Source organism: Pseudophryne corroboree, chromosome 10 (genome assembly GCF_028390025.1).
Source record: "Pseudophryne corroboree isolate aPseCor3 chromosome 10, aPseCor3.hap2, whole genome shotgun sequence".
Classification (NCBI taxonomy): Eukaryota; Metazoa; Chordata; class Amphibia; order Anura; family Myobatrachidae; genus Pseudophryne; species Pseudophryne corroboree.
Window position 1 is genome coordinate 101,294,605 of NC_086453.1, and position 26,334 is coordinate 101,320,938.

At 43.7% G+C, this 26,334-nt stretch overlaps 1 protein-coding gene and 1 pseudogene across 2 annotated transcripts in view; both read right to left on the reverse strand.

Annotated features, from left to right (window-relative positions):
• The window catches only part of LIG1 (DNA ligase 1), a 359,710-nt gene that overhangs the window by 41,253 nt on the left and 292,123 nt on the right, over positions 1 to 26,334 (reverse strand). For both annotated transcript variants that reach the window (XM_063942666.1, XM_063942665.1), the window contains 8 exons: positions 8,810 to 8,909; positions 6,313 to 6,398; positions 6,070 to 6,185; positions 5,822 to 5,917; positions 4,704 to 4,814; positions 3,887 to 3,958; positions 2,402 to 2,546; positions 2,223 to 2,305 (listed from right to left, as the gene is read on the reverse strand). In XM_063942666.1, the coding sequence (XP_063798736.1) occupies positions 2,223 to 2,305; positions 2,402 to 2,546; positions 3,887 to 3,958; positions 4,704 to 4,814; positions 5,822 to 5,917; positions 6,070 to 6,185; positions 6,313 to 6,398; positions 8,810 to 8,909 (809 nt within the window). The remainder of the gene's footprint in view (positions 1 to 2,222; positions 2,306 to 2,401; positions 2,547 to 3,886; positions 3,959 to 4,703; positions 4,815 to 5,821; positions 5,918 to 6,069; positions 6,186 to 6,312; positions 6,399 to 8,809; positions 8,910 to 26,334) is intronic.
• On the reverse strand, positions 19,262 to 19,383 carry LOC134967956 (U5 spliceosomal RNA; annotated as a pseudogene).

Here is a 26,334-nt window from a genome sequence, read left to right on the forward strand (position 1 = left end):
CGTTAGTAATGCACGTTGCAGGAATAAGCATTGAGACGGAGCGTTGATGAGCAGATCTCCAAAGTACGGAAATGTTATCCTTCTCAGGGATCTGAGATGAGCTATTATGACAGCTTTTACTTGTGACTACTCGAGGCGCCGATAAGAAGCCAAATGGTAGCATTTGAAAGAATGGATTTTTACAGAAAACCCTAAGTAGTGTAAATTCGAGATCCATCGTAATCCGGTATTACAGCGGATCCCAATCTGCAGTCACCGACTGCAAGTATTCCATGATGAATCTGTAGCAAGCAACGTACTGTCTGCAGGGTCAGTATCGGACTGACAGTCATCCAGCTCTGGAACTATCCCAAACCGAAATATAACTGCGACTCGGGGGTTGACTGCGGTATCAAACTACTGAGACTACTATAGCCTGTGTCTCTGTAGCACTGCCGTCTTGTCCTCTGACCTAGGCAGACCTGTCCTGCCCATGGCAATGAAGGGAAACCGTCGACTGTATTTTCATAATCTGTGAATCCAACTGTGCGGATCCACCTAACTGTGGATGTCCACAACTGACGATCGGAGATGCTGGAACGCCATTATGGCATTGGCTTGTCAGTGGCGTAGATGTAAAGGCCACTGAAACTTGGATAGAGACCTCTCAAAGTAGGTGGCCGTACCATAACCGTAGTCTACCACATGTCCTGTAGCACGGCTGCGAAAGGACAGAGTCGTAAAGACAATATCCTGAGTAGTTCTATTCAGGAATTTGCGTTGACAATGGTAGGAACTCAGATATTCCTGCGAAAAGCAGGTGTCCAAAACAGGACCAAACCTGTAGCCAGCGCAAGGAAATGCCTCTAATCTCGTTCGAAATCCGACATCGCCTGTTAAGAACGTAGCCAAAGTGGACGAATAGGCCTGTTGACCTGAGGACTGGCTGTGAATCGACCGCAAACAATGCAGCTGAAACAATCATTTATAAGACAATAAGCATAATTTGTCCCCCCAGGCAGTACATGCGCTTGCATCCCAAAGAGGAGCAGCAAGGGTCTGTCTGTGCAGTCGCATTTATCCGACACACTGTCTGACCAACTTTGCAGCGAAGCTGCTTGTTTGACTTTGCATTAGACTTACTGCTCATGTACACCAAGCAGTAAGTACAGAAGGACAGACCCGTATCGTGACTTAGTACCCCGTAAGTAAAGACTAGAGGCACAGAAAAATACTGAAGTCTCTATGGGAGTATGGAGGGGGTGACCAGTTACTAATTTAAATATTTAAATGTGCCATTCCCGGCTACGCCCCGTCCATATCCCAAGAGTACTCCAGTGACCCCTAGTGGATGAAAAAGAAATACAATCACCAGTCAAATCAAGGGTTGGTGTGATAATCATCCCTGTAACAATTATTCCTAGGTACTGTGGGGTGAATGTATTATAGCCGCACTTATCATAGGGGTGTAACACTTTCTGCTGCGCCTCTGCAGGAAGCAACAGCGCCGAGAGGTATTAATATCTCGGATGCCGAGTGAGAACTCCCCGCTCTACTGATCGCTGCTAGAGCACACAGCGCATCAACTTAGTGCTGTTAGTCTGTGTCTCTCCCCTGCCTGGCTCCAGTGTGATATCTAGCTACTCTTGCGTGTCCTCACGTGCAGCCCGGAGCGGTCAGCCGCCACAGCCAGGGACCTGGCTATGATGTATGGATAACGACACCTGCAGCTGTCGAAATTGATAGCTGCAGGTGTTGGAACGGTCAGTGTTACTGACTGTTCATACACTGCCTGGGATATCGGCGTGATATCTTGTAGATAGCATCGCCGATATGGACAGGGGCGTGAGAGCACATCTCCTCCTTCATACATGGGGAGAAGCGGTACCAGCATACATAACGGCGCTGATATTGCTTCTCCCCCCATAATGACTGTTCTTACATCTATCCCTGTGTACTTAATAACCTGTGTTACGTGACTTTCTTAGAAAGTAATACAGGTGATATGAAATGATCAGAATGCTTGCGGTAGTCATGGAAATCTTTTACAATAGTGATGTGGTGACAGATATCAAAGGGAGGATAAAAAAAGGAACCGTTTTGGAGCAACGTGTGAAAGTAATGGATCCACTTTGGCTTGTTTTCTAAATGATTGCCTGGGATATAAAAAAAAAATTTCATCGTATTTATAATTCATTTATCCAACAGTGTAAAAGGCAAGATACAAAAATAATCATGCTTACTTTTAGCCAATTGTGAGAACGCTTTGCAATTTCATATGAGGCATTTTGGTCAAGTGTCTTCACCATCAAGCCTTCACAAGAATCTAAAAAAAAAAAAAAATGATAAAACAAAAAATATAAATCAACATTAACATAATTTAACTGTAAAAGGAAGATGGATTTTTCACTTATTGTAATACCTTTAATAGACTGATCAAGGAACTCTGAAATTTCATCGGTGCTGGATGTATCCATATAGCTGGCAAACATGAATTCACCTTCCACCTCCACAAACGATTCTCTCAGTAGCTGCCGGCGTTTAGCAAAGGATTCTCTAACTAGAGACTAAAAGCAGAACACAGAACATTAACCATCATGCCAGTCAACCCTTCACAGTCAGGTTGGTTTAAAGCCTTCACTGCTGAAACTACGTTGGCTGGTCACATTCTAACATCAGTATCAGTAATTAGATTTGTTTTTTCCGAGAAGTCTTGAGTATCTCTGAAAATAACTTAAACATGCTTATTTCTTCCTACAAGGCAAAGAATCCATCTCAAATAGCCAACAACTTACTTTACCGAAATTCGGTTTATTTCTGTTGTAACCAAGAAACACTTAATATTATTTTGCCATTAAACTTTTCCTAAAACAGGAAAAAGTCAGATTTACACACAAGTTTTCATAATAAAATCGGACCTTGCATAACATTACGCGTGTCAAACGGAGACGTGTGCTGGGCAAATTTGTGAGATACTGGGGAGCAGGGGAGTGTTTTGGGGGCAGAGGAGGCCGCAGTAACACTATTGAAATTATTTAAATTGTGTTGTACAGTAGACTGACAGCAAAACAAAAGGGTCACAGGGACTGGTAGTAAAACTAGCCCTGCGCTGTCTGTATGATGTGAGATTACCATCACAGGGCAATGTGTGAACACTGTTTCTGGGTGAAAATTCACCCATACTGTACGTGCCATTAGAAGATCACTTTTTTTAACATTTCCAACTGCTCAATGAAGTTACTAATATATTTAATGCACAAGGATCTGTGAGCATCAAATTGAAAACGTTCGTTTTGCTCTGGTTCATGACATGGAGCAGTGATCAGTGAATGAAAAATGAACAGCAAGTTAATGTGTGACTTCATAGTGTATCTGTGTTTGTACATATGAATATATGAGTAATTGCAAGCTTTTGGGTTACATCAAACCAATGGGGTCTTACTGAACACAAAACTGTGCTGAACCTGGATTACCAAACCTCAGGGTGGGTGAGGATGGGCTTATTACCCATGTGCTAGATTTACCCAGAATTTGCACACCAATGATATGAATAATAGTTACAGCCTAAAACAGCCATGTTTTACTAACATGAATAAACTAATATATTAGGGGTGAAATGGATTAATCCCAAAAGCTTACAATGTAGAAATGTAAATATAAATCCATAAAGCAATATGGCTGTGATATATATATAAAAAATTATAATAAACAGCACACTTATTAAATTACAATAAACAGCATAAAGTACAGCGGAAGCGTTGGCTGGCAATTGAATCCCCTGGTACAGTATGTGTCTCCTTGACCATCACTTACTCCAAACAACCGTTATTTCCACACACATCTAGCACATCCTCTACCTAAAAAACACCAGAACAGACTTAATATATATTTCTGTATGATTACTTACTTCTCCATTCAGATAAAGCATGTCAAAGGCATACACGCACACCTGGACTTTTATATCAGCGGCTTCCACATCCTAAAATAAATAAGCATAGACATCAATATATATAACATGTTTGGTATAGGCCTTGAATAACTTATTTGAAACTTTAGTAGTAGCCCATCATAATACTGCATCTCTAAAGGACATTTCAAACCATTACAACAACAAAAAACCCACACACACAAAACCTATTTACAGAGCCCAGTACCTAGCAGAACGGTGGCAGCACTTAGAATATCACTGTCACCAAGACACAGTCCATAACACATTCTGTTTTACAGACTGTTGAGTGCACAGTTATCAATGGATGCGGCATAGCATTATCCTGCACAGTTGGAATTTCTGTAGGCAACATTGCCAGTTCTTGAATACATTAGTCCATATACCAATTACACTTAAATTTAGGGGGCTATCCAATTACCCACAAAAAAAATGTTTGCATAGAAAAACCAGGCTTTTATTGTGCCTGATGGTCATTATCAGGCCATCCAATTAGAGCCCCTTTTTTGCCAAGCCAAAAATAACTTATCACACAGAAAACACACAGAATTCGGGATAAGTACCCGGACACATGTTTTTATGGCTGCGATTGCAAAATTGGATCATTTATCTGGGATTTCTTTCCTCCAGCCTCGGGCAGGTAAAAAAATAAAAATAAATCCCTGATAACTGCAAGCTTACGTTTCTAATTGGATAGCCCCATGGGAACAATTAACCGCTGTAATTTACCGTGACCAATTGGATACCACTATTAGTATTTGAAAGAAAAAATACAAACCTTTCGTTTTCTTGTAGTGAGTACTTGGAAAGGCTGAATCTGCTTTTTATGTGCATCCCACGCAACAGCCTCTGAATCAAGGATGCAAGATTTCACTGTATCTTTCTTTACCTATGGAACACCATAAATCAACCAAACTATTTATTTATTTATTAACAGTTTCTTATATAGCGCAGCATATTCAGTTGCGCTTTACAATTAGACTATAACAATTGTTTTGCCCATTTTTTTTTAACATTTATAACTCTACAACATGGAAGCAAATATAATTACAATACAAACTGACTGATGCAGACTGTCCACCACAGGCAGCACTATAATATAGTAACAGTTTTTGAGGTTGAAAAATGACCAGTTGTCCATAGAGTTCAACCTATTCGTGATCTCTTACACTGTAATATGTTTAAGACTAATTTTAACTGTGGTACCATGTACAGTCAAATATGCTTATACATCTAATCAGATTCTAAACGAGAGCATATATGCAAGTAATTAAACAGTCCTGCTCATATGTGCATGAACAGAGACAGAAAGCTCCAAGTTCTTCATCTGCTTCTACCTGCTCTATACAGCATAGATGTCTAATCAGTGACCAATGATCAGGGGTGGGGCTGACAACAAACTACTGGTAGTCTAGTTCCTCACCCAGTTTTAAGCCTCCTACACCGCTGTTTCTGCTTCAGTTAATGACTGTGTTTCAGCCTACAAACTGACGATCATTATCACCTGTTGTTTGGTATGATTGGTTAAATCATACCCCAGAGTCTGTTGGGGAATACACGAAGAGACAGAAAGATTTAAGAAAGCCTACATCCACGGAAGACCTGTGGTTGGTTCTACAAGATGTTTGGAACAACCTCCCTGCCAAGTTCCTTCAAAAACTGTGTGCAAGTGTACCCAGAAGAATTAATGTTGTTTTGAAGGCAAAGGGTGGCCACACCAAATACTGATTTGATTTAGATTTCTCTTCTGTTCATTCACTTTGCATTTTGTTAATTGATAAAAAAATAAACACTTCTATTTTTGAAAGCATTCTTACTTTGCAGCATTCTTCCCTCACCAGCCAAAATCTTTTGTACAGTACTAATATATACGGTATATTTATCCATTACAATTACCTGTGGGATCCTAGTGATTATGTCAGGATACTTTGAAGTGTTGTTTTCTTGGTTTCTACTATATACATGTACCTCTCCATTCTCTAGAATATGTATCTATGAAGAAAAATATAAAATTGCATATAACTTAAATAATTGTTAGCAGAAAACATTCATGTAGACAAAATCAAGGTGAGTTGTCATTAACAGAAGTATTTGTTTATTTCCTTTCATTCCAATAACATTTGTATTGCTGCACTCAAGATTACCTGTGCACGCTCTCCATCATATTTATATTCACAGGTAAACGCAGCTTCCTCAAACCTCTTCAGAACCTCGCCAACACCCTTCGTAGGATGTGCCAACATTGGCTTTAGGGGAACACCTGATGAAACAAATATATCACATTTTCTATACAAATTGTACAAAATTCATCTTTAAAACCTAAAAGGATCTATAAAAAGAAACGTAATAAGAAATTACTTGACTCTTAAAACATGCAGTATTATTACCTGGGGTGAGTTTACAGTGCTGCGGAAGATCTTGAATACCGTGTTTCAAAACAACTGGAATAATTGCATCATAGTTCGGTAACTCACTATCATTAAAAAAAAGCAAAAACCAGACAATGAACATGAAGTATTTTAAATGAAAGGAAAAAACACCAAATATATATTCTAGGATGAGGCTGTATAGTGTACATTTGGCAAGTGAAAACACTAAATCAGTGGCAGTGTGTAATGAATTTACTCACACTGTTGTTACAGTAACTAGGACACAATTGTGTTCATTAAAAAGGATCTGTCCCTTATTTAATTTTGAAACAAAGCAGTTGTTTAACAATATTTTGCTAATGGTCCACATTTACCACAGTGTGAAACAAAATTGTTATTGAAAACTATTTACAGTATAACGTCAAGTTGTTTAGACGGGTTCACTACGATATGCCGGCGGTCGGGCTCCCGGCGACCAGCATGCCGGCGCCGGGAGCCCGACCGCCGGCTTACCGACAGTGTGGCGAGCGCAAATGAGCCCCTTGCGGGCTCGCTACGCGCGCCACACTATTTTATTCTCCCTCCAGGGGGGTCGTGGACTCCCACGAGGGAGAATAAGTGTCGGTATGCCGGCTGTCGGGATGCCGGCTGTCGGGATGCCGGCGCCGGTATACTGTGCGCCGGGATCCTGTCAGTCGGCATACCGAAGACCACCCGTTTAGACATCTGTATTATCAAATAGTGGTGTCCGTCTACAATTAAATAAAAAGTGAAACGTGTGTAGATTTACAAATAAATTATGTTTATAAAATAAAGACAGTGATACTCTTGTTTGTAACAATAATAACCAACTCAACTCTCCAAAACTAGCTGGATCTGCTCTAATCCAGAGGAGGCCAAAACGTTGATCGCGATCTACCGGTCGATCGCGATCTACCGGTCGATCGCGGAGCTCTCGCCGGTATATTGCGATCCAAGTGTGACTTGCCGCCTCTGCCGCCTGAGTCCGGAGCGTTCCCAATGATGCATTTCGCGGGTGACGTCATGACGTCAGCCGCGCAATGCACGAATGGGAACGTGATGCGAGGAGCCTGTGCGCCTGCTGGATCTGGTTTGATCCAGTCAGCGCCGGTGGCAGCAGGACAACAGCAGCTGCGGGAAGCGGGAGCAGGATTCAGCCAGCGGGGACACAGCCAGTGGCACTGTGGGGGCATATGTGGCACTGTGGGCACAAGGCACTGGTGGGGCATAGGTGGCACTGTGGGGGCATATCTGGCACTGTGGGCATGTGTGTTTGAAGTTTTTACCTGTGGGGGCCAATGTGTGATTTTGTGCGAGAAAGTCATTACACCCTGTGCAGCGAGGCTACGCCCCTTGTTTGTTATACCACGCCCCTTTTTGTTATGCCACACCCCTTTGTTGAGCGTGCGCCACAGTAAGTATATGTGGCACTGTGGGGGCATATGTGGCACTGTGGGGGCATAGGTGGCACCGTGGGGGCATATGTGGCACCGTGGGGGCATATGTGGCACCGTGGGGGCATATGTGGCACCGTGGGGGCATATGTGGCACCGTGGGGGCATAGCTGGCACCGTGGGGGCATAGCTGGCACAGTGGGGGCATATTTGTATCTGGCACTGTGGGAGCATGTGTGTATCTGGCAATGTGGGGGCATATGTGTTTGAGGTTTTTACCTGTGGGGGCCAATGTGTGATTTCGTGCGAGACAGTCATTACACCCTGTGCAGCAAGGCCACGCCCCTTTTTGTTATGTCACGCCCATTTTTTCAGTGCGCGCAATTATCCCGCGTAGGTAGATCACAAAAGCTTTTCAGCTTTCAAAGTAGATCACTGACTCAAAGTCTGGCCACCCCTGCTCTAATCCCAAAGCAATTACCTGTGGTTGAGACACTAGTTCAAACCTGTTAAGTTAGAAGGACTATAATACCTGCCTACAAATATGCATCAGTAGCCAAGACCTACTACAGCATTAGGTTATCGCCATAGGACTGTCTATTGCCATAGTAACAGCAATTATTCGGGGTTGGGTATGCATGACCAGCGGTCAACATAACTCCGCCGGTATCCCGCCAGTGGAATGCCGGCGGGGGGGTGGAGAGTGCAACAAGCCCCTTGCAGGCTCAGTGGCGATCCGACTCTATGGGTGTCGTGGACACTCACGAGTGGGAATAGTCCCTGCTAGTCGGCATGCTGACTGTCGGGATTGTGAGGGGCGGGATGTAGGGGGGGGGGGGGGGGGTGCTGTGACCGGCCTACATCCCATTATACGTTTATGGATAACTTTACATATAAAACGTACTGTTTCCAAAAGGTGTTCGAGCTTCAGATTTAACTTCCTGCCTTTATACTAAAAATGATTGAATGAATGATTGTAATTGCACTGTGTTTAGTAATAAAAGGAAACTTTATCAAGTAATTTTAAACACTAACCCTATGAGATAATATCTAAGTATATATATAAAAAAGGATAAATTAACAGAATGCAAAAATCTAACCAGAATGTTTGCTTCAGGATCAAGGCGTTCTCTTCAATCCAGGCTTTCTTAGCATCTGCGCTCATTCCCTTTGATCCATCTAACACTGCAGGTGGAAAATCTAAAAGAAAGTTGCAAAGTGTTAAATACAAAGATATAAGTTACTTAATAGTTGTAAAGACGCAATAAATAAATAAATAAATAAATAAAATATACAGTCATTTAATAGCTGGATTACATAAACACAAATTTTTATTAAGCAAAAAATATCTTTCTATTATATACATACACATATACTCAGTAGCAACTTTACTAGTTACTCATCATTAATACAAAAGTTCTAATCTGCCAAATGTGGCAGCAACTAAATGCACAAAGGTATACAGATATGGGCAACAGGTTCATTTGTTGTTCAAACACCAGAATAGGGAAATGTTATTAAAGCAACTCTGACCGTGGAATGATTGCTGGTGCCAAATTAGCTTGCGTACAGTATCTCAGAAACTGCGGATTTTCATGCACAACAGTCTACAGAGTTTACAGGGAATGGTGAGCAAAACAAAAAATGTATGTGTGGTGGTTATGTGGGTAATGACAAGGGTCAGAGGAGAAAAGTGTCAGCAGACAATGCTAAGATTTCCTTCTGCCTACAGAAGCGACATCTAAACCTCTGTGATTGTGGTGAAAGTATGGATGTGGGACCAGTTTGCTGCCCAACACAAACTCCATAATATATATTTCGGTATATAGGCTGGCGCTAAAATAACCTCGTAGATGCCCCAACAGAGATTATATTAAAAGCATTTTTATTTTATAAAATACAAAGTGCACAATGCATATAGCAGCAATAAAATCTTCCACAATGATAACACAACACTCAAAAAATAAACATGAATCACAGAAATGCATCAAGCAATGAAGTGATGTCAGTCTCTCAAACAATGGAGTGGTATCTGTCTCTCACCAATTGGAGATGCTGCGGTGGGCTAGCTGTTTGTGCAGAGCTAGTCCCGAGAGAGGCTCGGCACCACAGCAGATGGCTCTCTCAGTCTTAGTAAGAGATGTCCTCTCCTATGTCACTCCATATATTACCAAAGAATGTAATTATAAATATGCAGTTTCTCTTAGGTGGCACAATACCAAAGCGTATTAACATAAATGGCAGTAGGGAATTATCCCACAAAGGGTGATTTGAATCATTATGAGCAATCAAGGGCCAATAAAAGTAAGTATGAATATAGACAAAACTCCAAGACAGTATCAATATGGAGACAAAAGGATGCATAGGTCAAATTTTGTAATTAAAGAAGTCCACGAAAAGATTCCCATCATGAATAGTTTTGATAGACTAAGAGAAGAAAGACCAGGAGAGCTGACTGATCAATCTTTTTTACAGTGGGAACCCTGGACTACCAGAAGAGAATAAGTCCTGTAGAAAAACCAATAAAAAGAGGATTTTGGTACTTACCGATAAAGCCATTTCTCTGAATCCTCTAGGGGACACTGGAGTCCTATACAGTAGGGGTGTGAAGCTTGCAACCGGAGGTGTGGCACAATCTAAAAATTAGCATTGTCTGCACAGCCGGCTCCTCCCCCTTCACATCCCTCCTCCCTCAGCTTGAAAAATTTGACTGAGAGAATAGGACATGATACTATAGCACATGGCGAGGAACCGAACCGTACAACATATCAAACAGCATCCAAGAACTCTTAATCGAATAACTAACGCTGTTTGCACGAACTGTTTGAACACAGCAGGTTGACAGCACCGAGGCGGGCGTCCATTGTCCCCTAGAGGATTCAGAGAAATAGATTTATCGGTAAGTACCAAAATCCTCTTTTCTCTTTCATCCACTAGGGGACACTGGAGTCCTATACAGTAGGGGACGTCCCAAAGTTATCCCCCAGGGAGGGAGTGCTGTCGGTGGCCTGCAATATAAACGTCCGAACTTAGAGTCTCCGGACGCAAGAGTATCAAACTTGTAAAATTTCGCGAAACTTGTGGGCTGAGGACCACGTCGCCGCTCTGTAAAGTTGAATAGTGGAAGCCCCTCTGGCAGCCGCCCATGAGGCACCCACTGATCTGGTGGTCTGAGCACCAGTCGGAACCTGGTTACCACAGGAAATATAATCTAATCCATCTAGACAAAGACTGCTTAGATGCTGGCCAAACCTTCTTTGGACCATCATAGAGAACAAACAAATGGTCTGACCTTCTGAAGGACAATGTAACTTGTACGCATATTCATAAAGCTCGGACAATATCCCAAGACACGCCCCCATCTGCGCATCCCTGAAAAGATGGGACTACAATCAGCTGGTTTACGTGAAACCCGAAACGACCTTAGGAAGGCAATCTGTTCTGCCCTATCCTCATGGAAAAGTAAAAGGAGTCTAACATGATAAGGCTACAAACTCAGAAACTCTCCTGGCAGAAGCCCAGGCAAGTAATAACGTGACCTTCCAAGAGAGATATTTCAGGTCTGTTCTTTTCAACGGCTCAAAAGTTGGTCATCAGAAAAAATTCCAACACTAAATTTAAGTCCCACGGCGTAGTGGGAGTACGGGAAGGAGGTTGTATCCTCAGAACCCCCTGTAAAAAGGTTTGAACCTCCTGTAAGGATGCTAACCGCTGTTGCAAAAGTATGGAGAGAGCTGAAACCTGAACCTTCAAAAGGAACCTAGTCCTCCATCTAGACCAGCTTGAAGAAAAAGTAGAATTTTGGTAAGTGGAAGTTCGTCGAATTCCACCCACCTTCCGGACACCAGTCCATGTACATCTTCCAAATTCTGTAGTAGTGTATGGCTGTAACAGGCTTCCTAACAGCAAACCTCGTAGGAATAGCCGTTCTCGGTATCCCTCTGTTTCTTAATTTCCGGGTTTCAAGAGCCACGCCATTAAGCGTAGCTTGTTCAGTATAGGAACGGTCCCTAAGATAGCAGGTCCTCTCTCAGAGGTAACCGCCAAGGATCTTCCGCTAGGAACACCCGCAAGTCTAAGTACCAACTCCTGCGGAGCCAATCTGGTGCTATTAGAATCGCCCACACTCATTCTTGTTTCACTTCTTTTTAAAACTCTCGGCATGAGTGGGAAAGGTGGAAATATGTAAACCCTTCTGTAACACCAAGGAAGTGTTAATGCGTCCACTCCTTCTGCTGCTGGATCTCTAGTCCTGGACACATATCTGGGCAGCTGATGGTTGTGCCGAGACGCCATTAGGTCCACTTGAGGTAGACCCCATCTCCTCACCACCATGTCAAAAATCTGTGGAAGTAGGCACCACTCTCCCGTCTGCATGTCCTGGCGACTGCGATAATCTGCTTCCCAGTTCTCCACACTTGGAATGAACACTGCCGAGAGGATGATGTTTCGCCTTTCTGCCCACAACAAGATCTGTGTGGCTACCCTTAACGCCATTCTGCTGTTTGTTCCTCCTTGACGGTTTATGTAAGCCGTCGTCGTGACATTGTCCGGCTGTATCTTTTAGTGTTGACCCATGACTAGGTCATCGGCTATGAAAAGTGCATTGTAAACTGCTCTCAGTTCGAGAACGTTTATGGGTAGGCTGCTCTCCTGTAACCACCAACCTTTAAATCCATGGATACCATTAACTCTCCTTGTTTAAAACCTGCAATAGCTGACTGGATTTAGTCCATCCTGAATCTGCAAACTGTGAGGAATTTGTGCCTCCAGGACGGCACCCCAACCTCTGAGACTGGCGTCCATTGTCAGGATCCTCCAATCCCAAATGCCGAATCTCTTTGCCTACTGCGAGATTCTTGTGCAACGACCACCAAATCAAGGAGGTTCGTATGCGTAGTGGAAGTCGGATTCTTCGATGTAGAAGCCAGTGCGAATCTGCTCTTTTGAGCAATGTGGTTCATCTGGAATGGTCGGGAATGAAGTCTGCCGTACTGGATAGCTTCAAACGTCGCCACTATCTTCCCTAGAAATTGCCTACAGAGGTGTAGAGAAACGGTCTGTGTCTTTAGTACATGAGCCACTAACCTCTGTGGGTCCTGGATCTTGTTCTCTGGTAGGAATACTCTCAATTGTACCGTATCCAGTTGCCATGAGGTTGGATTGTTTGGAAGTTCACAATCCACCCATGTTGAATGAAAAATTGATGAGATGTTTGAGCATCCTTTATCAGCTGTTCCTGAGATGAGGCCTTGATCAGTAGATCGTCTAGATAAGTTATGATCGTGACCCCTAACTGTCTCAATCCTGTCACCATTATTGGTATGATCTTTGTAAAGATTCAGGGCCCTGAATTGGTAGTGATCCTTCACCCGTGCAACCGTAAGTAAGCATGGCGGGGGGTCCAAATCGGAATATGAAGGCATTGTGCACTACCAAAAGATTTGAATAAAATCTCGTTCCTCTTTAAGGATCCGGGACTGGTGACATAACCCCTTGTATGCAGAAGTCTTTGAATTTGCCGTCTGTAAAGCTCCTGCTCGCAACGAGCACCTAGGACCTCAAGAAACTAGGACTGTAAAGAAACGGACTGTGAGGACGTTTTTTTTTGTTTTTTTAAACTGTATCCTTGACCCAAACGTCTGGTGAGGTTTTGGCCCAGGCGTCCCGAAAACCTTCCAACTCTGCGCCCACCAAGGGGGACCCCAGGTGAGCAGTGAGCAGGTAGGTTTGTCATGCCACAAGTTTGTGAGCAGGTTTGTCCTGCCTTCTGTGTCGACTGTGAACGACCTCTACCTCTCGAGTAAGAAGTAGGAAGAAAGGTAGATCTCACTGCAGTTGTCTGCGAAATCCACTTGTCTAACTCAGGACTAATAACATCTAACCCCCAAATGTAATAGTCTCTATTCTTGGGATCGGAGTCCACTCGCCCTTCTCTGAACCATAAAATTCCTCTAGCCGAAACAGAAATGCAGGACGCTATTTTACTAGCGTCCTTTGAAGCCTGGCACATAGAAGTCGCAGATTCTCGAATATGCTCCGCTGAGAATTTTCCTCCAGGCTACTTTCTTACGCCCAGCCCATGCGACAAAGTGCTGCTACAAAAATTGATTTTAATGCAGTGTCTACCTTCACGACATTACATATCCTTTAAGGTGGTGACGCTAGGCATAGGGGACATTGTCTTCTCCCCGCTTCCTAAGCGCCCCGCTGTGTGTTTAAACGTTTATCAGTCTGGAGAGTTTGAGGCATAGACATACGAATAAATGGAAAACTCTCTGGTTCCCTAACTCCTTACTTCTTGAAGCATAGGATCACCATAAAACTCCTGATCTCAGGCAGACTTAATTATCTCGCCTTTTCATGTATAATAAGACCTTCCTCCATCGTGTAACATGGGAAGGATTCTATTAACCGCCTTGTTCACCTTGCTTAATGCTTGCGCAGGAGGGATTAATTTAAATTAGAAATTTCTCCCTGGTCTTGGAGAATCCCTCAGCCCTTACTGACTGCTGCGGGATTCTGACATTTCTTTTGAAATATTTGTCAGGGCTTGCTCCCCTGATCTTGGCGGAGCCTTGCTCCAGAGTTGAGCGCCCTTAACTAAACAGGGAACGCATACCCGGGGGTCGCCCAAACTAACGCTCATCTTATTACAGTTTGTATACATAATAAGTTCTAATGTTCTTGGTAAGTGCTCTTGACTTTCAAAGCCGCACCCCATAGAGCGCTCCACAGTGCTTTCCCCTTTATAATGGGAACAGAAAGACAGTAACGGGTGATGGGATTAAAGGTACACTGGATCCACCTAGCTGGATCGTTTTGTATATAATACACACAAAAAATAAAAAAAATTATTTCAATAACAACAACAACAACAACATCACCAGCCTCGTTGAAACCCTTGCACACCTAACTGTATTTCATTTCTGAGGTCGGGGTTGTGAACCAGTCGTTCCCTTTATTTCGTCGGGATCTTTTGTTTAGAAGTCACTTGAAAATATATATCATAAATGCATTGAAAAATCCATTGCAGCAGAGTCCTAATATACAAATCTCCAGTAGAGGGAGTATTGCTCTATTATAAAAACCCCTCCCTCTGCTCTGACTGGCCTGGAAGCCTGTCTAATCTAAAGGGGGCGTAATACCTCCTATGGAGCCCTTTTGGCGCCTCCAATCAGTTTTAAAAAGACCGCTAATTACATTTAATAAAAAAAAAATATATATATATATATATATATATATATATATATATATATATATATATATATATATAAAAGGCGTCCCCTGATCACTTTGCCCCCTTTACGGATGTTTCAGGCCGACTTACCAACAAGAGGTCTTCCGCCTCTTTCTAACATATCCCCCTTGCCGTCTCCCCCAGTCCTCCGCTGGCGGCGGGAGGGGACGGGATACCGTTTGAGCAGGCAGCGGCGGGGACGCGCTTCCTAAGCACCTGGTTTAAGTCTATGGGAGCCTTAGCCCACTAAACTACAGCAGCAGATATTGTTTGAGCGGCGGCCGCTGGCAGCTGTGTCTCCCCCAGCGCTGCAAAGGAAGGCGGGCGGGTGAGCTAATACACAGCGGGAGCCGAGAGACCGCGCTGTGCCTACGGCGGGGGAGCCGCGCCGCTAGCCTGCCAGGGATTACCACAGAAAAGCCTGTTTCTGCGTGCAAGGGTAGCGCAGGAGAACTGCTGCGGCTGTCAGCCGCGGTGGAGGAAGGGAGCGCGCCCACAGGATCACTGCGTGAGAGCTGCTGCGGCCGGGAGACACCAGCATGGAGGGAGGGAGGGCTGCAGCGGGCGATGCTGCGCTGGCAGTCAAGTTTACCAGAAGGCAGCAGCGTGCAGAGGTACTAACATTATAAAGATCTCCTGCACGAAGATCATAATTTTATGAACTAGGGCCCCTGTTACCACCAGTACTCACAGTACCCTGAGACACTCCTGACTCTGTGCTTCGGATTTTACTGTAGAGAGATGTAGATCCCTTTAGCTGGGCTCCTTGTCTCTCCGTTTTGAAGACTTTTGTCCCCGTTTAATTAGGTTGACGCAGTCTTTCTACTTGTGGTTAAACCTGCACCCTCCTTTCATTTAGGAGGGATTGGGCAGTTTCTCTTTAGGTAAAGGCTGTACCCTCCTTTTAGTTAGGAGGGATTAGGCCAGTCAGAACAAAACATTAAAAAAAAAATATTTTTTTTAAATAATAATGCTATATGGAGCAGGAGCTCCCATCTGTGCTTCTTTCCTCCTAGCACAATTTTTCAAACTGAGGGAGGAGGGATGTGAAGGGGGAGGAGCCGGCTGTGCAGACAATGCTAATTTTTAGATTGTGCCACACCTCCGGTTGCAAGCTTCACAGCCCTACTGTATAGGACTCCAGTGTCCCCTAGTGGATGAAAGAGAAAACAAAAAAAAAAGACGACGAAAAGGGGCAAGAGGGGGAAAAACAATTACCAAAGTGCCCAAAACTACAAATTCTAAAACCCTAAAGTTAACCCCACAGAAGGACCCATCTAAATTGAGGAGAAAAAAAATCTTTAATCTAAGTGATTTTAAACTCACTAAAGAGGAATCAAATGTACTCCTTAAAGGCTTAAAATTTGCCCCATCGAATGACCCTAATCCATTCGATATGTTTGTAGAGCTACAAAAATTTATTAGAAAAATTAGTGTCAACATTTTTTCTCTTTCCAAGGAATCTCAGGAAGGACAGACTGACGAAAACTACAAAACATCCAAGTTTAAACCCAGATCCACCTTTTATCCCAAATATATCAAAGGGAGTAATATAGATTGCTTTAATTCCATTGTTAGTAAAGAGCTCAGAAATATGCCAAAACCCAAAAGAAGAAATCTAACCAATAAGAAATTTTTAGCAATCAAGTCTCTTCAGGAAAACAAGGACATTATCATAAAGCCCGCAGACAAAGAGGGCAGGGTGGTGATTATGAATAAAATTGTTTATATCAAAGAGATTGACAGTCAATTGTCAGATAACACATTATATTATTTATTACATAATGTATGTATTAGGTGTTATGCTATTATCTTATTACATTATTATGACCTGATGCTAATACAACCTTAGTATTGTGTCGCATACTACCTCCCCGTCCGGAGGAGAATCTCTAATTTGAAAAATTGGTGAAGGGAAACGTCTGGAAACTCCAGTATGTACCCTTGGTACACTATTCGTAAAACCCACGGGTCCAGGTCCGTTCCAGGACTGACTGAAGAGTTTTTAGACGTGGCCCCACCGGTGTGGACTCCCGCAAGAGAGTCCCAGCGTCATGCGGTGGATGTGGCAGAACAGAGGATGATGTCTGCTCCTGTGATCTTGAAGAGGTTGTGGACCTCTTCCCTTTTCTCCCTCCTCTATCTGCAAAGGAAAAGTAGGATTTTGGTACTTACCAGGTAAATCCTTTTCTTTGAATCCATAGGGGGCACTGGAGTACTCTTGGGATATGGACGGGCGTAGCCGAACAAAGGCACTGAATATTCAAATTTAGGACTCTCCCCCCCTCCATATCCCCAAGTACCTCAGTGTACTTTGCCAGTGTTTTTTACTGAGCGAACAGGATATAAAGAGGTTGACAATGGAGAATACCTATAACATAACGGACAACAACAATGTTGACCCATAACCATATTGTCAACTAAACAGTTGACACCATAACCGATAGCCCTTTATAATTTGAACCCATCGGTGAAAATGTGTTACCATAAGCTCCTCTGAGCTTAATATCAATTACGTAAAATTTGTTACCCTAAGCTCCCTTGAGCTTAAAACAACCCAGGTAAAACTGCTCTGGGTGGGCGTCCAGTGCCCCCTATGGATTCAAAGAAAAGGATTTACCTGGTAAGTACCAAAATCCTACTTTCTTTATCATCCACTAGGGGTCACTGGAGTACTCTTGGGACGTACCAAAGCTTCCCTCGTGGCGGGAGAGCTGTTTGATACTTGTAACAGTAGGCAGCCAAAGCTAGATGCTGATGGCTTCACCATTCATATGTAAAAGTGCACAAACGTGGTGCACTGAAGGCTATGTAGCCGCGTAGTAGACGCTCCACGACCCGCTGGGTCTGACATTCCCACAGAACCTGTGGGATGAACTATTACTGACGTAGGCGATTGTAACTTAGCCGTAACGTAAGCCTGACTTGTAGTCATTATTATTATCCAACTGGATAATGTCTGCTGAGAAACTGGCTAACCCCAGTTTGCAGTATCATATAGAACAAACAACGTATTCATATCACGTACTGTAGTCGTTTGGTACATATATAAACGCGTAACGCTTGTACCACATTCAGAATTTTAGAATGTGCTGTCCCCACAGGAACCACTATTGGTATATTGATGTGAAGAATACGAAAGCGGTTTTCGTCCGAAGATCTGCTTTGTCATGAGAAAACTCAAATACGGTGGCTTGGAATACAAGGCACCCAAATATGAAAACAAAATCCTTGCCGAAGCACCCTTGCCGAAGCCAAGGCTAGAAGAAAAATGTTTTCCAAAGTGAGAAACTTAATCCCCATTTGTTGAAAGGGTTCCAAAATATGAAACTGTAAGAAAATCTGAACCCAACCTGAAATCGCCTGGCGCTGTAGGTGGGATAAATAGAGTCTGAGCTTTGGTGACACCTTGTAGAAAGATGTTTACAGACGCAACTAGAGGCAAACGCTTTGAAAATAAGTTTACCACACAGATACCTGCACTCTTAGTGCAGATGAACGCAGTTTTCCATCCCATCCCGTTTAACAGAATACGGGTAACTTGAAGGATGATGTTGGAAACTTCCGAAGTTTACAACTTATGTAAGCACACGAAAAATTTTAAAATTTTTAATAATGAGCTGCCTTAAGCGGCTTACTATTTCGTAACATGGTTGGTATAACCGATACTGTAATGCTCTATTTTTTTTTTTTTTTTTTTTTAAGAGGGCGGTCTGAACCCTCACCCCGTCAACCGCAGCTGCGGTACATAGATAATAGGTACCTAGGTAACTATGGGTAAAAGAACGTTCCCTGATGTAACAGGTTGGACGTATTATGAGCGGGCCAAGATCGTGTGCAAGTATTCCTTGAAAATTCGAGAAGCAAACTTCTCTGAAACCCATGAGATACCACCAGTATGACTGTGACGAACTGTCTTCTGATCCGTTTTGGCAACGAAGAAAGAAGCGGAAAATGGTGGAGCCAAATACACGATGCTGAATAACCCCATGAATGTGATGTACACATACTGAGCTTTTGTAATTGTGGCGAGATGCCCTCATGTATACTTGAGGGTAACCCCCTTCTGTGGACTTACATCTGAAACACCTGTGGATTTAATGTCCAGTTTTTAAGATCCAAACCCTGACGGGTGAGATCGTCTGTCTAACAGATGTCCACTCACGGATTGATCTTTTGACATTTTCACATAATGGCGTTCTGAGCCATTGAAGATTTGAGTTACCTACCGCCTTGCCATGCGGCTTATTGGTTCTCACTGGTTGTTGAGTATGCAACTGCCGTTGCTTTGTTTGACTGCTTAAGGGCAGCGTGAGCCAGGCATGAAAAAAAAAAAAAAAATTAAATTACATGAAACTTACGGTTGTTCCTCTCCACGGAAATCTTTAGTAAAAAGTGAAAGATTTATTCGTTCTGAAGAGAAAACCAGAGTCTATCCTTGGTCAGACTGAAAGCGAATTATTTATTGCATTGTAAAATGTTCTAGGACATTTATCTCTTGCATTGTAAAATGCACAGAGTTCTAGTACATTTATCGACAGCAATCTGTCGTGTTTTAGAACCTTTGCGTTGATTTTAACTACAAATCCTGACTCTCTGTGACTGTCGTCTAGAGTATACGCACCCTTGTCCCTCTGTGGGACACGCGAGTGAAGGGTGGCGAACTAAATTGAAAACACATCTTATTCTTAATAAGTAAATACACTAATGTACCGCTAGTGTGCGTGTACTTTTGTTCTTGCTGGTGTAGTAGGTAAAAGTCATTGATTTACCGTATTTATAATCTTACCTAGGAATTGACATCGTTTAGACAGACTTAGATGTGATTGTTTTCAAACTTAATCTGCTACTGTAGTATACCTTAGTAGCGCAAGTTAGAGGAACTTTGTTAATACATAGTTCTTATGTGAGATGAGCTATCATTCCAACATCACTGTAGCAAATACCGGAAGCGATAAGCAACGGTAGAAATGAAATGTTAATGGTTGTGGCGATTTGCAAACGCTAGAACCTGTGATGAAGAAACCGGACTGGGTAAATACGCATTGTGAAGATCAAATGCAATTATACAATTTTGTGGCTTCAATAAGCAAAAACTAACTGCAGAAAATCCATTTTCTAACTGTAGTAAATGACTTGCTGATTGATATTGCAACGGAGCTGTTTGATTTTGCTCAAACAGAGGGGAATAAGTAACTGTGACTCTGTTGGCGTACTATTGCCTGGTTTATAAACCAGCAAAGACTAAATGACAACCTGCCAAACCGTTCAACAGAGGCAGTTTTGTCTTTAAGCTGTAAACAGCTGAGACATATATAAGTTGAAGTCATGAAACCTCGCAAATGTAACATGTAAAGACGCGCTTCCACAATTGTAAAAGAGGTCATCAAACCACTGGCTTGCTGACTGTAACGTCCTGTCGTTACAAGGCGTGACTGTTTTTGTATAAAGGGATAAAACGCCGTAACAAGTATACTGTATGCGGTAATGGCTGAATATCATAAAGGAATAAAAATGCCGTTACAAGTATATCAAATTTAGGAGCAAACAAGCTCTGGCCTTGTCGCGCTTAACTAGCGACAATGAAAATAACCGGCGTTATCAGAAGCTTTTCAGCTATACTCTGCCGCTTCTTTTAACAGTGATCGGCATGGTTTCATACATAGATTCTAGTGACCCAAATATATCCTGGGTTTTTATAATGTTTGACAGAAACTCATCAACCCATGACGGATCGCGTCCTTTTGGCAACGAATATGTATGGTTATCCAAAACCCCGCACTATCTGAGTGCTGGACTACTGTACCGTTCTCACTCGTATTTATCGGTGTGAGATTGACATAGAATCGTGCATTAAATTATAAGACCAGTGAAATAAACACTCTGGTAGCCAAAGGAAAATTAGCCCTTTGGAAAGACTGTCTTTTGTTAGAGCTGGCGGAGTAATTCCGAGACTCCGATTACTGCTCTTTTAATTTGAATTGCCAATTTTATAAAAGTATTTTTAGTCTGCACTATAGCCTTACTTGCTATGTAGACAGACACCATAATAGGCAACAGACAGACACTTGCACGACTTAATGAAATTATTATATGGCATATATATATATATATATATATATATATGTTATTGCTGAACTGCATATTTATATGAATGTACGGAAATCCTTAGGAACCTAAAGTATTCTTTATGTGAAAAACAGTTCATATTGGCATATGAAACCCGAAGCAAATTCCTACTAACACCCCTGCGCCTTCTGGTGGCTTAGAGATGTAGGGCAGGAATGTTCTAGAATTATCTTGAACTAAAAATTCCCACCAACACCCCTGCGCCTCCTTGTGGAGTAAAGGTGTATGGCCGGAATGTTCAGGAATTTATAAGCTGGAAAAACAGCAATAATTAAAATGGCCGTTTTGCTTTCACTGAAATTCACAGTACAGGCAATTTATAGCCTTAATAGCCTTTTATACCGTTAATATATATAGCGTATATGTTATTACAGATCTATTATACAGTAAACACATACACTTAGTTAACCATACACTTAGTTAACCTCCAGTTACTATAAATCCAGCCTGCAGTGAATGTATTATATTGCAGTCTTAACAGAAACCCTTAGGTTATGATAGGCTATTAACTGCTTAACAAACTTTTGTTAACTCCTTGCAGCCTTTCATATCTGCTGCTATGGCCATATACTCCCCCCTCACCCCCCCTTGCAGCTGCGCTGCTTGTAAGGTAACTTCCACCCCATGTTACCTGCAGCGGTGCCGGGAGAGCAGGAGAGCGCAGAGTATAGCTGCGGCGACTTCAGACCTCAGTGACCGGATATGATACGGCGTCGCTGGCTGTCTGCCGAGTAGCTGGCTCGGGCGGCGCTGTGTACAGCGGTGGCCGGGTACCAGCGTTGGGAGAGCGGCCGGCGTCTGATTGACGTGCGGCCGCTCTGAGCTGTGCTCCGGAGTAGCTGGCTCGGCCGGCGCTGTGTACAGGAGAGCGGCCGGCGTCTGTGATTGACGTGCGGCCGCTCTGAGCTGTGCTTCCGGTCTTAGCGATGGGAGAGCGGCCGCCGTCTGTGATTGACGTGCGGCCGCTCTGAGCAGTGCTCCGGAGTTCTGCCGAGTAGCTGGCTCGGGCGGCGCTGTGTACAGCGGTGGCCGGGTTGGGAGAGCGGCCGGCGTCTGATTGACGTGCGGCCGCTCTGAGCTGTATTAGTGCTGGGAGAGCGGCCGGCGTCTGTGATTGACGTGCGGCCGCTCTGCTGCTAGGTAGTGCGGCGGCTGGAGCGGGTGCAGGGAGATATTCAGCGGTATGAGCGGCGGCTATAATCGCTGTGGCCAACATAAAATAAACACTTTCCCCACACTGCAGGGCGGCAGCGTGAGCTGACCGCCCTGACCCACCATACCTTGTGCTGCAAGCTCCGTCCAGCTTGTGACGACTTCTCATGCTGGCTGTGACGGGGCTTCTGTATGTAAGCTCTGTCCAGTTTGTCAGTCATCTTGGCTGTGACGGAGCTTCTTTCTGTAAGCTCCGTCCAGTTGTTTTCCGTGCAGCTTGCATTAACCAGCTGCCTGTGGCTGTGAGGGTGCTCTTTGTGAGGACCGACACGCCATGCGCTGCCTTATAGCGCCTGTGGCTGTGAGGGTGCTCTTTGTGAGGACCGACACGCCATACGCTGCCTTGCAGCGGCACCATCCCGGACCCAAGTTTTTCCAGAAACTGGGACGGGAAGTGTAAAAATAAAAAATAAAAATAAAAATCTTCTGAAAAGTGGCCATTGCCACAAGCCGATGATCATGCTGTGAGCACCGAAAAAACACTGGCAAAGTACACTGAGGTACTTGGGGATATGGAGGGGGGGAGAGTCCTAAATTTGAATATTCAGTGCCTTTGTTCGGCTACGCCCGTCCATATCCCAAGAGTACTCCAGTGACCCCTAGTGGATGATAAAGAAAAGGAACCTGTATCTATTGGGCCGAGATGACTGCATCAGACAATGATGCGTCATCATCCGTTGTGAGGAAACATAGGACAAGACGGTAGACCTACCAGCGGCAGCTGTAGAGATCAAATTAACTAGGCCGTCACCAAACCAGGCTTCACCTTCATAGGACAGAGACTCTATTTCTTCTTGGAGTCAGCATTAGCATTACATTGGTGAATCCACAACGCCATCCTAACCGAGACCGCCATGGAATTGGCCTGTGAACCCAATAGTCCTATATCTCTTGCAGTCGCACGAAAAGTATGCTGCAGTGTTCTTGATATGACCCAACGTAAGGAGAATATCTATATTGGATGACAAGGCATCCGATCAATTTTTGATTACTACTACTCCCCCATGCGCATGTAATGGTAGGTCTATCCAACGTACGCGTGGACACATAACCAGAAAATAACGCATCTCCCTGCATACGATCCGCTGTTTGTGACAGGGCCCCGTGCAGAACAGGAGGTAACTCCCACTTTATTCTGTCCGCGGCGGAAAAAGAATAAACTATCAGAATCCACTTGAAGATTTGAAACCATCTTGTCAGGGCTGACCTAGACTTTCTCACACAGAGCGCTCAGCACATGAGAAGGAGGAATGTTACCTCAGCTTTCATTAAATATATATATATATATATATATATATATATATATACACACACACATAGAATTGAGCGGCACTCTCAGGACTTTAACAAAGAACGGGTCCTCAGCCCATCATAAGTTTGCAAACTTATGATGGGCTGAGGACCCGTTCTTTGTTAAAGTCCTGAGAGTGCCGCTCAATTCTATGTGTTTATACAGTGGATAACTCTGCAAGAGAAGGCACCAGGTATTATATTCATTTAATCAGGAGTGCCGACCACTTGGACATCTATATATATATATATATATATATATATATATATATAGACCCTTTTGTCAGTAACAGCAGGGTCCTCAGTGAAGTTAATACGTCCTTAATTTGCACTAATCATATACTGAATGCTCTCTTTTTTTTTTTTTTCTTTTTTGTGGATCTAATCGAGAAACATTATGGTCGACATAGGAAACAGTATCCGTGTCAATATCAGGGAGTAATAACTGGGCAAAATAATCTTTATTCACTGCTCAAAAAAATAAAGGGAACACTAAAATAACACATCCTAGATCTGAATGAATGAAGTATTCTTATTAAATACTTTGTTCTTTACATAGTTGAATGTGCGGACAACAAAATCACACAAAAATTATCAATGGAAAATAAGAATTTACTTACCGATAATTCTATTTCTCGGAGTCCGTAGTGGATGCTGGGGTTCCTGAAAGGACCATGGGGAATAGCGGCTCCGCAGGAGACAGGGCACAAAAAAGTAAAGCTTTACTAGGTCAGGTGGTGTGCACTGGCTCCTCCCCCTATGACCCTCCTCCAGACTCCAGTTAGGTACTGTGCCCGGACGAGCATACACAATAAGGGAGGCATTTTGAATCCCGGGTAAGACTCATACCAGCCACACCAATCACACCGTACAACTTGTGATCTAAACCCAGTTAACAGTATGACAACAGAAAGGGCCTCTTAAAGATGGCTCCTTAACAATAACCCGAATTAGTTAACAATAACTATGTACAAGTATTGCAGATAATCCGCACTTGGGATGGGCGCCCAGCATCCACTACGGACTCCGAGAAATAGAATTATCGGTAAGTAAATTCTTATTTTCTCTATCGTCCTAAGTGGATGCTGGGGTTCCTGAAAGGACCATGGGGATTATACCAAAGCTCCCAAACGGGCGGGAGAGTGCGGATGACTCTGCAGCACCGAATGAGAGAACTCCAGGTCCTCCTTTGCCAGGGTATCAAATTTGTAAAATTTTACAAACGTGTTCTCCCCCGACCACGTAGCTGCTCGGCAGAGTTGTAATGCCGAGACCCCTCGGGCAGCCGCCCAAGATGAGCCCACCTTCCTTGTGGAGTGGGCTTTTACAGTTTTAGGCTGTGGCAGGCCTGCCACAGAATGTGCAAGTTGAATTGTGTTACAAATCCAACGAGCAATCGACTGCTTAGAAGCAGGTGCGCCCAACTTGTTGGGTGCATACAATATAAACAGCGAGTCAGATTTTCTGACTCCAGCCGTCCTTGCAATGTATATTTTTAAGGCTCTGACAACGTCCAACAACTTGGAGTCCTCCAAGTCGCTAGTGGCCGCAGGCACCACAATAGGTTGGTTCAGATGAAATGCTGATACCACTTTAGGGAGAAAATGCGGACGAGTCCGCAGTTCTGCCCTATCCGAATGGAAGATTAGATAAGGACTTTTATAAGATAAAGCCGCCAATTCAGATACTCTCCTGGCAGAGGCCAGGGCTAGTAACATAGTCACTTTCAATGTGAGATATTTCAAATCCACCTTTTTCAATGGTTCAAACCAATGGGATTTGAGGAAATCTAAAACTACATTTAGATCCCACGGTGCCACCGGAGGCACCACAGGAGGCTGTATATGCAGTACTCCCTTGACAAAAGTCTGGACCTCAGGGACAGAGGCCAATTCTTTTTGGAAGAATATTGACAGGGCCGAAATTTGAACCTTAATGGATCCCAATTTGAGACCCATAGATAATCCTGATTGCAGGAAATGTAGGAAACGACCCAGTTGGAATTCCTCCGTCGGAACCCTCCGATCCTCGCACCACGCTACATATTTTCGCCAAATGCGGTGATAATGTTTCACGGTGACTTCCTTCCGTGCCTTAATCAAGGTAGGAATGACTTCTTCTGGAATGCCTTTCCCTTTTAGGATCTGGCGTTCAACCGCCATGCCGTCAAACGCAGCCGCGGTAAGTCTTGAAAAAGACAGGGACCCTGCTGTAGCAGGTCCCTTCTCAGAGGTAGAGGCCACGGTTCGTCCGTGAGCATCTCTTGAAGTTTCGGATACCAAGTCCTTCTCGGCCAATCCGGAACCACTAGTATTGTTCTTACTCTTCTTTGCCGTATGATCTTCAATACCTTTGGTATGAGCGGCAGAGGAGGAAACACATACACTGACTGGTACACCCAAGGAGTTACCAGTGCGTCCACAGCTATTGCCTGTGGATCTCCCACTCTCCCGGATGAAGATCGTGTCTGCTGAGGAAGTCTGCTTCCCAGTTGTCCACGCCCGGGATGAACACTGCTGACAGTGCTATCACGTGATTCTCCGCCCAGCGAAGAATCTTGGCAGCTTCTGCCATTGCACTCCTGCTTCTTGTGCCGCCCTGCCTGTTTACATGGGCGACCGCCGTGATGTTGTCCGACTGAATCAACACCGGCTTTCCTTGCAGGAGAAGTTCCGCCTGGCTTAGAGCATTGTAGATTGCTCTTAGTTCCAGAATGTTTATGTGAAGAGACTTTTCCAGACTCGTCCATACTCC